Raw genomic sequence first — 18946 nt, 5'->3', positions numbered from 1 at the left:
AGATTATGCTATTCCTTGGTCTGAAATATGCAATTAAAGTCACCGAAAGCAGAACATGCACAAACCCCCAATTAATTACTTTTATTTACAGTTTCAAGTTACTATCTGTTCTAAGGTTTTCATTAAAGACACTTTAGGAACTGGAAAAAAGTGACATTGTACTGCTGAGCAGGCTGCCTTTAACAGAAGATTGACTAGCACATAATTCAAGTTATTTGTCCCGATTTTGAGGAACATGAAAGAAATTATTGACACATTTTCATGTGACTTTAAGTGTCTAAATGAGGAATCATGAAAGTCACTGGGATTAGAACTGTCTCGTGAAACTGTGTTTAGGACAATATGAACAAACAGATCACTAATATGCAGCATCAGATCCATCTGAACAGCAGTTACAGAATTTTGAGTTGGGACTGGATTAATTTTATATCTTTTTAAGTTCAGAGTTTTTCACAGTGACCTAGGATCACTAAGGAAGTCAACCAATGTCTTGGTTTAAACTAATCTATTGCAATCAGTCTACAGGTGTGCCATGAGACATTATAGTACTTTTTGTTCCTTCTTAGGATTTGCAACTTTTGCACAAGAAAATACCAACAAATCCCTATTTCTTAGTATATTCTTTCATAAAGCCTCCTCTATTTTTATATATTATTTGTTATTAGTAAATCATAAACTCTAGTCCTAGTATAACAAGTACCTTTTGATTAGTGGCCACTGAAATGGAAATTCTTAACAAAAGTTTTCCTTAGTTTCTCTCTAACGCCATTAAAAAAGACTGGTATGAAATAAGAGAGAAGTAAAAGCACCACAAATGAACCATTTATAAATTAACATTGAACATACAGAAAATGCTCAGGACTTGTACTATAATTGAGTGATTAACTTCGTGTGCAGTTATTCTGCTTTACATTTTAGCAAATTTTGTTAGCATTAATTATTTCTACTAGAGTAGAAAATACATGTAGATCAGTTTTATTTTGGGTAGACTTTATTAGCAAGATAAGGATCCAAATATTCTTGCCAACCTTGAAAGAGCACAGCAGATGAAACTAAAGAGATGGACCTGGATGGACCTTTGCTTATGAATGTGAAGTTACATGTTTACTGTGATCACTAATTCCTAGACAAGTGTGTCAGTTTCCTTTCAAAGTTGTAAACATTCATAGCATTTTAGTTGGAAATCAAAAAGACAGTCTTCATCTGTGTATTTTGTTCATCCTTATGGAATATGGGAACCTCAATTATACATTACTTCATGCCTTTTTTCTATCAGAAAGTGTTATGGGGGATGCTAACCAGTGTCTTATTCTCTGTAAGAGTGTGTATTTGTGATGTGACTTTTCAGATTCCACAGAATTTGAAATTATTGCTTTGTGATTTAAATTATTATTAGTATAACTTCACAATTTTTTGTAATAGCCATGTTTTCTTTTTATCTTTGCATTTCTGTAATGACAAAATTTCACTTCCCACATTTTTGCTGTAGCAAATAAATCTTGAATATATATCGTACATATTTCTGATTGACAGTTGTAATTCAAAATTAATAATAACTGCTTTTGGTTTTTAACATAGCTGTTGGAGAAATATGGAAAACCCACTAGGACATAGTTCATTTCTGAATAACATATAAGAGGTGGGAATATCTTTCCCATAGTTGAAAAAAGCTGTGTTTCTTTCTGTTTCATACAAATAATGGCAGCAGAGCTCAGCTTGGTACATCAATCAAGCCATGCAAGAATGGTTTTGTATTCAGGTTTTTATCAGTAGATGCAGTAACTTCAAACAAAAAATTGTGTAAATCAGTGTTTCACATTCAAGTTGAGCATTTCTGCGGTCAAATCACATGCATATATACCTCAGTAGAACGGACGGAAAACAGTTTTCCTGCATTACATTTCTTCTCACCATTTCTAGAATGTTGTTGTTCTGCATAAGAACAAATGTGAAGCCTTCAAAGCTCCTAGCACAAGAATCTGTTCTCTGGGCTTTAGTGGCCTAGGCTCTCTTAGACAGGTTAAGGACTTACATCTGACTTTTGTACATTCAAAGGCATTGATCATTAGATTGTTGGCTATTCTCACATGTTCTTTTTCTATCCAGCTCTTCCTAGTATAGTCTAAACAGTGACTTACTACTTGTATGAATCAAATACTATTATTAAGGAAGTAATAATTTCTTGAATGGAAGTTCTTCATTTGAAACCATGGACATGTTATACACAGTTCTACAGAACAGTGTCCTGGCTTTTTTGCAGACTGAGGGTTATGAGGGGTTTAAGGCAGCACTTTCACACAGAGGCTACATACTGAAAATAATATTAACACTTATTTGCCTAACTTGAGAGATGCAACCTATCTGAGGATACCATACATTTATGGGGATACTTCTGAAAGCTTATCTATGCATTAAACCGATATTGCCTTGAAAAGTTCAATGCACACTAATAGCTCAACTTCACCAAACAGGTCACAGCAGCAGAGATCAAAATTGCAGAAATCTGGGGGTTTTTGGTCTCAGCTTAACAGTCCTTCCTCTCTTGTCTACACAAACTCATGTTGCAAACAGGGCATGATAAAACAGTGTGTCTTTTAACCATACTTAGTGTTATTGTCTTCTAAATTCTGTGTTAGCAAAATATCTGGTATTGACTGCTTTCCCAGTTAACCCTGTATATACTTTTCCCAGAAAATTCTGTATATTAACACATTAAACTCTGTCTTAAATAATCTCAGCACCAGAGTGAGGCAACAACTAATATGCCTTAAGAATTACTTAAGTGTCTGCAACCACAAACTGAGCATTTTGTAGGACTTTAAAAACACCTTTCAAGCCTGAAAACAACTACAATAACTCTCTGTAATGTGCCAGCTCTTGCATTGGACTGAATTGTGGTAAATCATTACTTATAGGTGTTGTGTTACAGGTGTATTGCCAAGGTGCAAATGTATTTCATACTTCAAGATGGTACTCAGTCTCTACTTGATAAACTACAGATAATAATAATAATTAAAAAAACCCCACACCAAACCAGCCCATCATTCCCAAACTCTTTTCAATTACTTTCAATGCTGGCTGAATAAACTACTTTCAGAGAGTTCACAGATAAACCTGTTAAGTAATTGATGAGTTAAGATAAGCCTTAAAAAACAAGGTTCATTAGGAGATGTACAATCAAGAGTCAGTCTTCATCAAAAACAAAATTCACCAATGTTATTCACAAGTTTCAAGCTTTCTACATAGCCAACATTACTTTAAATGCTTACATAATTTTTTTAAAAAAAGATTATAATAAACATGTTTGCTATTATGTCATTGCTAATATAGGCTGCTTCTGTCATCAAATAATAATACTCTTTAGACAGATATAACTCCATAGAGGAGTTCTCTTCAAGAGGGATCACTCTCATAGTCGAGAGAGCTACTTACTACTCAGCTAACTTTAATGCAATTATTTCATCAGCTTTGATTTGGGATGAAGTTTCCCAAATGCCAAAAGCTGATTTCAAGTCCCTGCAGCCAGACGTTCCTTTTCTTCCTCCTGTTAACACCCTTTCCCTTTCTTATGCTATCACTATACTCGGGAGCAAAGTACTTGGCTGAGAGGAAGGCAAGATTTCCATTTCTGGCAGCAGCATAGACTTACACTGTCTTTGGCCAAGCAAAACTTATATTGACTGCAATCAAGATCGGTCTCCTGTGCATGAAGTGTTGTTAATGGCAAAATACAGGACTCAAGTGCAATTGCACTAGGGATTCCAAGGTCATCTATTTGGACATCAGCAACCAAAAGGATTCTTATAATAGCATCCCTCTCACATAACTGTATACAATGTCCACCTCTGTTGATATGTTGACTCTACATTTAAAAACACAACAAACTTTGCACAAGTAGCAGTGAACATTATACAATGAGAAATTTACCACACAGCCTTCTTTCCTTTATCTAGGTCAACTCCACTTCTGGGAAAGAAAGCTCTGGGGTGAAATTTGCTTTTTACTGTGCTGCTGGAGCTGCTATCTCCTTTCTTCACAAATGGGTATTGCAACAGATGTTCTGGGTACAGGACCACCTGGCTCACTCCACATTATGAATCATCTGCAACTTGCCAGCCTCATCAACCTCCCTCCCATAAATGCAATCACTACCATATATACTGTTATTCCGTCACTCTTTCTACTTCTTCCACCCCTCCTCTTCTACAGTTATCAGAGACTGCTTAGAATGACAAAAAGCAATAGAAAAAAAAGTGGTAGGTGCAGAAAGTGAATCCTGTTGGCTTGCTGCCTGAAGCATGTGGTTTTGTGTGTTTAAAATCTGCATGATTGCTAAAAGAACAGTATTTTTATATTTTGCAAGTTATCCTGTGAGAACATGTAATTAAGCAAATGACCTTGCTAAGCTTGAAGTCCATATTTAGTGCCTCTTCTTAAACACATTTTTGTAATTAATAATCCCTTATGATTATTGATGCAAATATAATAGCATTTTAATTCCTTTGTCACTCCAAAAATTCTTGGGGGAGATGGAAAAGAGGAGTCTGCACAATGCTAAAACCAAGCTGTAAGTTACCAGTTGGCATAAGAACACTCTTGCACAAGTAAGGTTATCATCACTAACATAGGGTAAAAATATTCATACAATTTTATCTTATTTCATTCTTCCCTTCTTGAGTTTTTCATTTTCAGATTTTTAGTTCAAAAGAGCTACTGCAATCTGGCTGACAGCTGTATGAGTTACATGTTGTATGTATAAACACTGCACACCTCCACTGACTACACAAAACCAAGAACATTCAGCTTAACAATAGCTAACCAGCGTTGAAACAGGAACAGTGTGTAAAAATCTCAGGCCACTATGACATTTAGGTACAGAGATCCAAGAATAAAAACCTTAGATCAACAGCCACTACCGCTTATTTCTTTTTTTGTGACTTTATCTTAATCTTTCTATAGAATTAGGTATGTATTATGTACTTCCCTTTTATGTAGCAGTATAAGAACGAACACAGTTCTCTCCTGTATTCAGCTCTTTGGGAAATAAGTCACAGCAGTAAGAAGCTTGTTCAAGGGACAGGCACAGTCATTGTCCATTATTTGTCTGACACTAAATTGTTCCAGACAAAAATTGGCTTTCCACAAATATGGAGTTTATAGGAAACAAGAAAACAAATAAGAAATACTCACAGCTTTGGTTTGGCAAGCACAGGTGGAGGCTCTTTTGTGGGTGAAAGCAAGACAGCTGGAGGTGGGGTGGATTTATCACCATTTGGCTTGCTGTTAATCATTCCATTTACTCCATGAATCGGATGGATGCCATTTTTTTTTTCCTCAGATGCATTGAGCTGCAGTTGAAGGGCTGTCACACCAGATCTCTGTTCAGTGTTGTTTGCTTGGTGGGTCTCTGTATGTTTCTTAAGAGGAAGCTCAAGAGAGCTAATTTCAGCTGGAGGAAGAGGTGGGAAATGATGGAAATCATCACTGTTGGATTCTCTTGTCAGTGATTCATGACTAGAGCTTTCTGAGTTTGCTAAAAGAAATCAAAAAGAACATCTCTCTGACAAGTCCTAGACAAAGTACATAGTATGTACACACTGTATTTTCAGTTTGTTAAAGGTGAGGTCTGGTTCTGTGCAGATATTTTTCTATACTTCCTATTGATAATTTACGCTGACATAGATACCTGACTGGCTATTCATTTTCTGATTTTGCCCCATGCAAAAGGCACAATAAGGAACCTTATGGATCTCTCTAAATCTGTTTCCGGAATCTAGCTGCTAACAGACTGGCAAGTACAGAAAACAACAGCTGAAACAGCATTTCCTCTTCCTGGAGTCTCAGCATCATTTAAGAACAAACCATTTAAAACAACAGCTGAAGTATGTATGTATACATGGCACGTTTGCAATGACAGTTGCGTTAGTGCATTCCACAACAATATGCATGTAAACATACTATAAAACTAAACATACCATGTCACAGTTTCTTATTTTACAAAAGGCACATGCCCCCTTTGGTAGCGTAGTCTAATCTGCTTTAATTTTGCCTCTGCTGCCATCTAGTCTCAGAACCCTAATGCTTAAAAATATGCCAGGCTTGTTACAGGCACTTAAAAATACAATTTATATGAAAAAAATTGTTAGACTATGAAACATTCAGTTTGGCTTATATGAACGCCCCAAGGTTAATGAAACCCCTGTCTTACAGCAGCCCTTTTCTACAAGGGAAGCAGGCTGATAACTTCACAGGTAAATGAATTATCTAAAATGTATTGTTAAAAATTCCTCTTTCCCTTCATCCCATACCTGAGCAGACAGTTAGTTGTGCACTGCTTGTTACTGAACCATGTTCGTTTGTTGCTGTGCATGTGAAAAGTCCTGAATCTTCAGGAAAAGTTTCTGCAATTACAAGGGTACATATCTCTTCTGGAAATAAACAGAAAAATAAACTGCATCATAAACTATTTAAAGTACTGTGTAATGTTTTTGCACTGTATGTCGGTAGGACACCAGAAAGTGCTACTTATACAAAGAAATGCTGGGAGAACTGCAGGAGAGCTTCCAACATAAACAGCTTTAATAAAAACCACTTTGTATCTAAAACAAGTAAATTCATCAAGTTAAGTTTCCAGAAGGGGCCTGTCTTGAACAATAATTTTGCAGAGATGTCACCCCCAGTATCTTCATTTTTATGCAGGGTAGTACTAATTCATACAAATGTATTGGTTTCCATACACAATTAATACTTGGAAGCTCTTGTTGGGCCTCTAAGTATCACCACCAATATGAATGTCATGTCGTTTCTTCTTTCCCTAAAGTTTTCTGTATTTAATGCAACATTTCAGATCAAATCCCATTCCCAGTAAAATAAGAAAGCATTGCGCCATTACTTTCAATTAACTTTTCAGTATAAATTGACCGGAACTAAAAATTCTGGATGCATAAATATTCCCCTTATGCAGTTTGGGAAGATAATTTCTGTCTCTGTCAGAACAGCAGTGAGAATGGATGAACTGAAAACATAAGACAAAACAGCATCCCCAGAAACTCTTCAGAATGCTGTGACAGATGTAGTCTGTGGCTGTTTGAAATCTGGGCATTCTACTTTGATATGCCATAGTACATGCTTTAATCACACAGGGCCTCAGTCAAAACCTTGTATGGCTGGACAGTTCATATTTCAGGTTGGGTCTCACAGTAATGTTTTCGTTATCAATTTCATTATCAATTATCAAATCAATTAATCCATTTATAATGGGCATGTTTAATTCTCGAGGCATATTTTTTCCAGATTCTTAAAGAAGTCACTTTATTTTGTCTACTTGTATTTTAGTCTTTATAAAAATTCACTGTACAGCTAATCCTAATAACTAATATTTACACAACATACTTAAATAATTTTAGACCTGAACAGTTACATTGTGAGTTTTCTTAATTAATTAGGAGTTTATTTTGCTTATGGTTATTTTCTACTCTCAAAACCAAACCAGGGAAGTTTTATAGAACTCAGTTTCATTTAAAAAAATAGAAATTGCATTTTGGATACGACATTTACACAGAATATAACATATTATCACAAAATCAATGGAATATAGCTAATAAAAACAAACTGAAAAGTGAGAAAAAATATTTCAGACTCCAATAACTTTCACAATAAAGTTACTCTGTAGAAGAGGTTCAGTAACGTAAGCTTCACTTCTTTTAGTTCAAAGAAGGAAAACATTTTCCAACAGTTCTTTTTATTTCTTTCCTAATTTTCATTGTGGAATGGTAGACCACCATCTCATTTAGACAGTTAACAAAGATGTTATGGAATTTTTCCGACTATAAATGACATCATATCCAAAAACTTCCTGTAATAGAAATGGGCTAAAAATGAATGACTAACTAAATATTTGGCACAGTTATTTTTCAGACAGCAGAATGTGCTTTTTTTTTTTGGCAACACAAACCAGTCATTCTGTGTAGCTGCAAGAGGCATATCTGGTAGCAAGCTGGATTTTACCTGACCCAGATTAAGATTAATGACTCTTGAAAGGTCTTATCAGGAAAGTAACAGGTAACACAAGCTAGTTTTTGAACTACTGAGATCAGCTTTTTTTAGTCTTGGTGTGTTGTAAGCAGTTGAAGCTATATTGTTAACCACACATGCATACTCCTGGACTGAACTGGCTCTGGGGATGCAATCTGATCCAGGCAGCACACTAGTTTCCTGTTCATTTAACAGCAGAATTCTGAAAGCTGGGTATTTCAGGACTGCAAAAGAAAATCACTCCCACCATGCTGCAAACTGCTGTTTGAATGAGGGCAGAGGTACTACAAAATAGAACAACCAGCAGAATTCCTATTTTCCAAACAGCAGAGCTAACTAATACACGACATTCTTGCAATTTTTAAAGTATGTAAAATGATCACATGACAAGAGCTGATTTTCACTCTTCAATGATAAAAGAATTCCAGCGGATCCTACCATGATGAAATTTGTTTACTGAAACAGTGTATTTGAAAATTATACATGGTAATGTGCAGTAATCCTTGCAAAAGAATTTGGAAGCAAATTAGTGATGAAAATAATCAGAGTTTAAAACTCAGTCCTCATCCAGATGAACAAACTGCAGCATATTTGTGATCAATCATGAGAAAACTGGCTAAACTGAAAACATAAAAAAAAAAACTTAAGAACTAATCAAAAGGCAGCTTGGCCAAAAAGTATGTGCAAGCAACACATTGCTGTTGTCTTGATTTATTTTGCTCCCCCAAAACCAAGAATCACTGACTTCCAGGTCCTTGCTAAAAGGCTTACCTACCGTGGAAAACATAGAAATGAAACACTGATTTGAAAAAAGAAATGTTCTTTAAAGATTTCCATAACATGCTCCGGATACATAGTGCTATGAGGTTTTGTTTTAGCTTTACGTCCTGACTTGCGTAATTATTTTTCTTTCTGTTACTGTGCTAAGTAGAATCTGATGATTTGAAGTAAATAATGTCTGTTCTACTTCCTGGCAATCATCAGCTGACAAATAATTTCATCACAAAAATGTGTTCCAGAAAGCAGCTCTGAAATGCTGTTCTCAGGGCCTTAAAACACATTTAACACTTGACTAAATGAATACAAAAGCATTCTGTTCACTGAAACATGTAAAATGCTTAGGCATGCAAGTACTTGACAATTTTGTCAGTTATTTAGAAAGAAAGATTACATTTTACAGAGTAATCCTTTCCCTTTATGGTTCATGAGTCCATTAGGGAGAATAATCTTTGGTAAAACAGAAAACTGTTTAATTTTAACAAATTTCATCATTGACAATATGTTTACTTCAGAATGTTTCTATGTATTAAATTAAAGGTAGCGTAGTTCTTATATCTGCAGCTTTATCTTCAAATGTGATCATTAGCTTCCTCCACTGTAATGCACATACACTCCTGGGAGATAATTAGTAGTAGTTCATTATGATGCGACACACAGAGCTATTTCTATAGATGTAGGTTCAGAGCCTTAAGTTTTCTGCTACACAAAGGCAGCAGGTAGTCACAGTGGTAAAAATCAAAATGCAACCCTGCCATCTTGTAGACAACTTGTCTTTTATTCTCCCTCTTGTTCCCCTAGCCATCAGATGTTTAACCACAGTTTAACAGCAAAGCAATATGCCCATCTGATAACTTCTCATTTAGGTATCTGTGTATCTTTTGTATAAAGAGAACAGGGAAGTGTGAAAATAGAGAGTAACTGAATATGTGGAGTAGCATAATAGATGGTAGTATTGCAGACCTGTAGATGCCTTAACTTGCAGTAACACAATGAAAAAAGTATTTAATTTACCTGTTTCTGATGATCACTATTGTCTACACCTTTACCCATTTGGCCAGCATTTTGGCTTATTAGGTTTTATGCCACTCAATAAACGAAGAGACAAATTTTTAAAAGTTATAAAGAACTGAGTGTGTTTGAAGATACCGCAAACAGCACTTTAAAAATACTGAGACGAAAACAGAACAACAGCAAGTATGATTGTGGGCAATATAATGCAGGGAACAAGAAAGCACAATCTAAAAGAAGTGATGACTATCTTTTGAGATGTTTTTGGTGAACGTGCTTAAGAAAAAAAAAGCATGTATACGTGGCAATTCTCTGGCAATCTAGAGAAAAGTTACTTCATTTAGTTTTCTACTTACATGCCATCAGACAATTGTTTTAATGTAATTCAATACAGTTTGTGGCTGCCTCCAGACAGCTGAGTAATGGTCAAAAGATCAACAGCTGGCAAATGACTCCATGGGATTTTTCACTCTCAGGCAGCCTGCTCTTTGAAGGATTCAATCAGTATAAAGTCAAAACGTCCAAGAAAGAAGTACAGAGCAGGTAATTTGACAATCTGTGATGTTGGCTTTAAGTAATCTGACTAGCTATTAATTCACAAAGCAGTCTGGAGAGATTTGTGATTCAAAGATTTCTGTCTAGACAGAAAAAGGAGTGCAAAATGCATTAGGGTAGATAGAATGTACCCCAAAAAAGTAGCCACCCACCCTCACCTTCCTTCTTAATTTTTTACCTGTGTGAGTTCATGGAAGATTTTTCTTCTGAATCATTAATACTGGTGTAGCAAAGGATGACCAATGTTTTTGAGCACTATGAAGTATTGACGGTTGGAATTTGGTTGATAACCAGCAATTAAAGTCAGACTACAACCTGTTAAAATTTATGTAAAATTCCATGGAGGTTGTACACTTGGAAACATTTTTAGAAATCATGTCCATCTTTCAAAATTCTGAATAATTATCTAGCATAGGCATGCTGTTTTCCATATCAATCTTGCACATATGTTCACACCATCCGCACTGAACAGCAGTTGTTTGTTTGCATATGAACCATTTCCTCTGCAGGTATTGTTTCATCTGGCTTCTGAAGAGTATGAATTGCATCATAAACCAATGCTGTACCTGTTACATTTCTGGTACCCACCCAGCTTCCTGTTGTAGAAATTTTAAGATCCTTCATGACATCCTAAAAAACAGTGTTACTTATTGCCAGTATTACTACTAATACATAAAACACTGCTCATCATTTACACCAAAAGGAAATATTTACATTTTGCCTAACTTAATTTACATTCCCCTTGCATGCAGAGAGTCAATTCCTACACAAATGAGTCAATAAGAGAATGTCATTAGTTTTAGTGGTGAGTAAGATACTGCATGTTATTTAATAAGGCTTAGTAGGAACTGATACATGGACAAATCTTACAGGGACAATACTTAGATCAGGGGGCCGGAGCGCAGATTAAGTGGCAGGAAGTCATCTGTGGCTGCTTGGTTTCCCTCCCCCAACCCCCGGCAGGGGCGGGGGGGTTCTGTAAATATGGGGTGCTGGACTGAGGACCCTGGGGGGCTGTATCTGGGCCGTAGTTTGAGGACCCCTGACTTAGATAAATGAATCCAGGGAGAATAAAATAACAAACTGAAAGTCTTTTATAGGTTATGGACAGCAGGAAGGTGCTTATAAATATATATTACAAAAGAATTACAGGCATGGAGGAAAAAAAAAAAAAGATTGCTGTCAGGCATTCACTACTGTTAGGTCTATTGGTCTATTAAACCACAATACAGACACAAAAACAGTTTTTTGAGATGCCTTGCTACTCTTGCCTTGCCACTCTTACCTTGCCACCTACCTGAGAGTGGTATGAGATACCTTGATATTAAATAACTTTTCTGTATCTGAGAAAACCCAAGAAATGCACCTTTCATTTAAGGATCCATTCCCTAATACTTTTTAGAAGGCTTTACATATCTTCTCCCAGGGTCTGCAAGCTAACCAGACAGGGGAGTGAGAGTGTTCAGCACCATCAGCATGATGGCACAAGTTTGTGAGAGGACTGGAAAAGTGATAATCATTTTGGACTCAGAATCCCACCCTCTATTTCCCATTTCAGGTAGCATCTATGAAAGGAAATTGTTAGCTTTGTGAACTATCATGAATATTTTTACTTATTCCACAGTAGTATCTGTCAGATAGGCTACATGAACCTTGCAACTAACAATACTGAAAATTACTTAGTTTTCCATCAAAAAAAAATCTTCTTGTAAGAGGCATAATATATGATTTCCTTTGTACTCGACTATTCACACAATGGAATTTGAACCTTTTGTCTCAAGCAAACAAGTGCTTCTCCTTTCTACCAGATAACACTGCATTCCTACTCCAAAATATCTTGTTCATGTAGCATTATAGACATTATGGTGCCTAAAGAGGGTGAAGGAATAAAAAGAGATTACCAAAAATGGGCAAACATTACTCATGATTGTGAGTTTTGACAGAACTTTCAAATACCGGTATTAAAAAACCCCATCCTAATATATTCTAGTAAATTTAGACTTCATAGAATCCTTTCCATAAAGTTTCAGTCCTTTCAGGAATTTTCTATCATGTTAAAGAAGAGAGTGAATGCAGTTCAAATGATTTTGTAGAAAAGAAGCTCCTAGTAACAACAGTGCGCTAGGTATACTAGGTACTATTCTCATAGTGTGGGTAGATTAAATCTAGAAAAGATGTTACTACTTGAATAGGAAATAAGTTTCTCTGGGACGGGGAAAAAAGTCAACCCACTGATCTTTTTTTTTAAAGATACCAAGAAAACAGCTAGAGGCTGATTTTGTAATATGTATTACAGGAGAATCTTCCGAGAAAGATACAGAATTGAATAAATTTCAACACAAATCAATTCTCCGTAATTTATTTTCATATCCAAAAGCTTGTTACCGTATTGGAACTCTTCTCAAATTGTTTTGTATTGTAACTTACAATCTTTAAACCTTAAAGTTTGGATTACAATTATAAACTACCAATAGCCCATTGTTAGCACTCGGATATGTTTTAATTCCTCATTAGAGGTTAACTTGGTTTTCCAGCACTCTTCTTTCATTCTAGTGCCTCACAGTTCAAGCCTCCACAGATAAAATCATTTAGTCACATGTATTCTGGGCATCAGCTGTTTAACTAGAGGTGATGATGCTGCACACCACAATTAATAATATTAACTGTCAAGACAGAGTATGCATGGGGGGGGGGGGCATGCACACACATCTGTGGTTTTATATATGTTTATGTATGATGGTCATGAAGTAAAATAGGTATATAACAATTTTGTGAAGTAGTAAGAGAACAATTGAGTACCAGACAAAGAAAAGCAGGAGCTTTTCCCCTCTTTGCCTCTTCTCTTTTCCATGACAGTTAAGAGAAAGCTGCATTTCGCCTAGGATTAACTCTCCACTGCTTTTTCCTAGCCCATATCCTCATAACCACACTGCTACCTTATAAATATGACTCAGCTGCTAATTCTGTTCTCCCTGCAAAGACTACCAATGTGACCCCTCCAAGCTTAAAACACCCCTCCATTGCTAAGGTCCTTCAGAGACACTTGGAGAACACCCAGGTCTTAGAAAACTTTTCTGTTTTATTTTTCTACTCCATAATTAAAACTCTCTCCAAATTCAAGCATATTCAAGCACAACCAGCCACCCTTTTAAATCAAGGCTTGGACCTTATCACCGTCTTCTCTTCTATGAGTTGTTTGACTTAGAAACATTAAAGAACAAACATTCTCAGCCTTTTAGCATCCACTTACTAGTCAAGAAACTACCACAGCATATAAGGATGTATAATGGGAAAATGAAGCAGCCAGAGAAAACATGTAGTTGGAAGAACACTTTCCTTGCTGAAATGTAGGACTTTTATCTTGCAAATAGGCTAGAAAAATTCAATGTGCCTTTGTTTTTGAGGATCAGTTTTTACTTGCATTTAAGACACTTCACATCAGGCAAGCTAGACTGGCAAAACCAGCATTTAGTGGTTGGGTGTTAAGAAACTCTTGAGTACAATTTGGGTAATGGGATTTTGTGGGATTTATTCTTTTTCCTCAGTAGCATGCAAATTGCTCATTTTCTGAGAATGAAGTTTGCTTCAAAGTTTAAGCTGTGAGACTCTCCTTGCTGGTCTAAATGAATTTACTGTTTAACCAATAAAGGAACTGATATAAAGAACAGTGTAAAGTATGGATAGTGTGATAAAGAAACATTGTCTTTAAGGGGGTTTCATATTATCAGTGCTCAGCAGAATACACTTTTCTATTTATGGCTTCAGTACAAACTCAAAGAGCTAGTGAATCAAGAGATTATTTTTTCATATGATGCTTACCAGGTTCATTTGCAGATCGTGGCTCTGCATATCACATCACAAGGAGGGGAAACAAACAAGAAAAATAGTATTAAAGATTACATTTATAAACAACATTATACTGAATTAACATATTATACTGAAATACTGTAGAAAAGTACAGAATCTGTGCAGACACATTACAAAGTAAGGAATACTTAAATTGTCTGTCGGTAGCAGTAGTTCAATTATTACCTCTAGCCATTATAATTGCTGAAATGTGAGAAAGAGAAGACTATCCAAAACTCAATCCTGACAGGCTAATTTCATTATCTTTTCCCATCCTGTATCAAAAGTAGCCGCTTCAGTTTATTGCCTTACTTTTTTGGAGAATTCTGAAGTCTGGAGAATCTTGAATTTCAACGCCCTGTCGAAACCACTTAACATGAATGGGAGGGGGTCCTCTGACCCTGCATTCCAATACCACGACTTGTCCCTCAGATGCTGTGGAGTTTTGTAGCTCCTGAAATATAACAATCACAACTCAAATGAACTGGGAGCATTTTACATTCTTAAAAGCAGTCTTTTCTTCCCTTTGTATTTCCACTTCATTTTATTGTGCCATTACGTTTTTGCAATAGATATTTTCTGTGAGCTGTATTTTCACTCTGATTAAATCTAATATATCAGCTATACAGTTAAAAATGACTGAATAGGTTATTTTCAAATACATTCTTAATATGACCAAAGATGGAATCGGTATAGAAGTATTTAATTTGTCAGACCATCACAAACGGAGAGTTGCAGTCTGACCTTTCAGTTTTCATCCTTCCACAAGATGAAATGAAAATTCTGCAACTAACTACACATTGATTGACTTGGTCCGGAGAGAGTAGCTGTGCTGCTTTCAGGTCAACCTCTAGAATGTGGAGTTGCTTTTCCTCTGAGCCATTTATAACCAACCAAGCAAAATTAGATGACATAAATACAATAAGGACTTTTGTATGGATAGCTTCTGAGACAGTATTATGGCTGAAATAAATTCTTATACACATCTGAAAAACTGCAGGAATGGTCTAAATCTTTGATGAATAACTGCAGTGAAAAAAGACAAACACAGTATTTTAAGTAGCAGAATTGACAGGAGACAGCTACTTTTTTTGCCTTTGCTATCCCTCTTAAAATTATAAATGAGGGTCTTTTAACTGTACTGGCTGTCTCATTGCCTTTCCAGTTTATTAATAAGGTTTAGGCCTTCATGCAGCAAAGCACTTGAAGTTAGGTCTAAGTTCAGAGTTCTGCCTAGTTACTATTCACAGATCTCTAGTTAATCAAACACGTAAGAATTTTGTTACATGGAAACATAAAAATGTTTGGATTGCTGCATGAAGCTTGTAGAGAAAGAAATTCATGTCAGGAAGCTGTATTAAGTATATATTTTTTTGTTCGTATCTGGTTTGTTTCTTCTGTAATTAATGTTGTTTTTGTTTAGTATGATCCAACTGACTTAAGCCAGTTAATACTGGATTTCAGGGACAAGAGACAGGTGAATTGGGAAGGAACAGTGGAGTTCTGATTGCTTTGGTAGTTTCTGAATGAGGGCTGGATTTGTCCTATTTCCCACACTTATTATGAAGTTGCCTGGCTCCCTACCTTGCAGTAACCATAGTCTCTACTCCCTTGTACCTCCACTATTCACTCTCCTATGATACCTGCAGTATCAGTGCAGAATTATGAGGGACAGTGTCAGACCTTTCCTGGCATGAGAAAGAGGTATGACGGAGCCAAGCTAGACAGCTGTGGAGAACAGGGTTTACTCATCTCTAAGCAAAACTACTTGCTGTCCTATATTATCTTTTAGTCAATTTTTTTCTGAAGTAATAACCAGAAATCCCTTCTTATCTTCATTTAGACTTCAACAAATAGTGATTAAGTAATAATTACTGCTATGGAAATGATGGTTTGAGGCATAATGAAAATCATATTTTCTATTAAATTTTTATTTTAGAGATTAGGGAAATATGCTGTCTGTCTTTTTTGTGTTACCTAATTCCCAGTTCTAAAGTTAGATTTGGGATGAAAGTGAAGATAAATATTGACTTAAGTATTTACTTAAGAATTACTGAATGAAAGTTTCCCTTCTAAAAGGTCCATTTATCAGAAACGGTGTGGCCAGCGGGGCAAGGGCAGTGATTGTCCCCCTGCGCTCGGCACTGGTGAGGCCGCACCTCAGGTACCGAGTTCAGGTCTGGGCCCCTCGCTGCAAGAGGGACAGGGAGGTGCTGGAGCGTGTCCAGGGACGGGCAGCGAGGCTGGTGGGGGGTCTGGAGCACAAGTCTTGTCAGGGGTGGCTGAGGGAACCGGGGTGTTCAGCCTGGAGAAAAAGGAGGCTCGGGGGGGACCTTATTGCTGCCTACAACCACCTGAAAGGAGGTTGTAGTGAGATGGGTGTTGGTCTCCTCTCCCAAGTAACAAGCAGTACGTCAAGAGGAAACAGCCTCAACTTGCACCAGGGGAGGTTTAGATTGGATATTAGGAAAAATTTCTTCACTGAAAGGGTTATCAGTCATTGGAACAGGCTGCCCAGAGAAGCGGTTGAGTCACCGTCCCTGAGGGTATTTAAAAGACTGTAGATGTGGCACTAAGGGACATGGTTTAGTGGTGGGCTTGGCAGTCCTGGGTTAATGGTTGGACTTGATGATCTTAAACGTCTTTTCCAACCTGAACGATTCTATGATTCTGTGCCTTACATTTTACAAGACATCCCAACATCTGAACTGCTTTTAAACTAACACAACTGCATGGCTTTTTTTTTTTTTCTAAAATGAAGTAAAAAACACTGTTACTTGCTCTTGCCAGTAGGTAAATTATTGTGAATGAAGCTTTGTCATGACTATGATGTGTAATTGGTGCCTACTTTATTTTATTTTACAAAGATTTCTTAATGGAGAACAGTCATGGGCATAAGAAAAACACATACAGAATATTCATGTTATTCCACTAGTGATTTTAATAGGGTAGAATGCATAAGAACTTCATTGTTGCAGTTGAAAAGTATTTTCTCAGGAAGTCATTAATACTGAAAAGGATAATGAAAACTGTAAAAGTTTTAACACAATCAAACATTCCTACATTAGGATAAATCACTTTGATATTTCCTTCCAGACTATAGGAGTATGATGTAGAAGTCATGATGAATAAAACTTACCTTTGTAAAAATGGGTGCAGAATAGATAGGCTTGGGTCCATCCAGACGGTGCAGATACGAAGTAGGGCTTTGAACCTGCAAAGCAACGCAACAATGCTATAAAATGGAAAGTCTATTAGTTTCAATAATATGGCCTACATATATGTATGATATTGCAAACTCTTAAATGTACAGTCTTATTATGGTGTTCTTGTTCTTACATGCTTCTTGCGTGGCATCACTATTTCACATCTGTTACACTTCTGAAATCAAAATGCAAACTTTAAAGGCTTCTGTACTTCCCATGAAAATTTTATATCCAACTGTCTTTGCCTTGAAGTATTTTGAGAGTTTGACTCCTGTTAACATCATTCAAGGAAGCTCTTTGCATTGAAGCATTTTTGCCTCTCCTGTTACTACATCCCTTGGCTGATGTAGTAAGAAATAAATTCAGGTACCTAAAAGCTTACCAAGGTTAGCCAAAGGAATAGAAGAGAATTTACCATGTACAGTCTAGCAGAGATTTTTATTTTATTTATATTTTATAATTTATATACAAAGTAAGCCACAGTGGCATTAAAACTTAGTATAAACTAATGAACATTGATTTTCTACATTTAACTTCTAGATAGTAAAACTTAATTTTCTCTAAAAGGGCCAGAAAAATCACTTCAATATTTAATTTAATAACAAAATTTAAAACTTTTGATAAAAAATATTGTAGGCATTCATTTGTATTACAGTCTTTCGGAATTGGAAGAAGTCACTATTAAGTGATATACTCTGTAATTTTCATCATCACAGATATGTCAGCTGATCACATGCGGTGTTGATACACATTGTGTAAGAATCGGTGTGTATATTTACTTTTATGCCCCATTCACTAGATATATACTTAAATTTTAAAAATTATCATTATCTTATAACTTAATTTAAATATATATATAACATTTATTATATATATCTAATGATAACTTAATTTTATACTTCAATAGTATAATTCCTTAAAACCAGGGGTCCTCAAACTACGGCCCGCGGGCTGGATATGGCCCCCCAGGGTCCTCAATCCGGCCCCCGGTATTTACAGAACCCCCCTGCCCCACCCCCTGCCAGGGGTTGGGGGGGCAAACCAAGCAGCCGCAGATGACCTCCTGCCACTTCATCCACGCGCTGGCCCCCTGTTTAAAAGTTTGAGGACCCCTGCTAAAAGCAATGGAGTTTTTCAGGACTTAAAATTTTTGAAAAAATTGAAAATACTTTTACTAATTTAAAAATTGGTGTCTAAAATACCTGCTGACTGGGCACAGAGATAGGTTGAATAACAGCTGTGGTGACTCCAGACTGTGGTGCAGAAGATCCTATTGTCAAGGAAACAGAGGTGGTTTTCTTTTGGGCCCTGTAAGAAAAGAAAACAGCAAGCACTTTATAAGGTCTTTACGTCAGCTTATTATCCATAAGCTACCTTGTGTTTTCTACATCTTTAAGTATGTCCTTATCAGCTGAAAAGATCAACACTGGAGGAAGCCTGAGCAGAACACAATCTTAGGCTAATTTACACTTTCACACCCAATAAAAAGTACTGATTTAAGATACAAACTAAAATGC

At 36.3% G+C, this 18946-nt stretch overlaps 1 protein-coding gene across 2 annotated transcripts in view; it reads right to left on the bottom strand.

Annotated features, from left to right (window-relative positions):
• LOC121091659 (palladin-like) overlaps positions 1-18946 on the bottom strand; it is a 194288-nt gene that overhangs the window by 102948 nt on the left and 72394 nt on the right. The window contains exons 4-9 of one of the 2 annotated variants that reach the window (XM_040601701.1): positions 18632-18737; positions 17363-17437; positions 14536-14677; positions 14197-14220; positions 6309-6428; positions 5191-5533 (exon numbers count right to left, since the gene is read on the bottom strand). In XM_040601701.1, coding sequence (XP_040457635.1) covers positions 5191-5533; positions 6309-6428; positions 14197-14220; positions 14536-14677; positions 17363-17437; positions 18632-18737 — 810 coding nt within the window. The remainder of the gene's footprint in view (positions 1-5190; positions 5534-6308; positions 6429-14196; positions 14221-14535; positions 14678-17362; positions 17438-18631; positions 18738-18946) is intronic. The other variant, XM_040601710.1, reaches the window with a different exon arrangement.

The sequence above is a fragment of the Falco naumanni genome, chromosome 1 (genome assembly GCF_017639655.2).
Source record: "Falco naumanni isolate bFalNau1 chromosome 1, bFalNau1.pat, whole genome shotgun sequence".
NCBI lineage: Eukaryota > Metazoa > Chordata > Aves > Falconiformes > Falconidae > Falco > Falco naumanni.
This window is presented reverse-complemented; position numbering and strand designations above follow the sequence as displayed.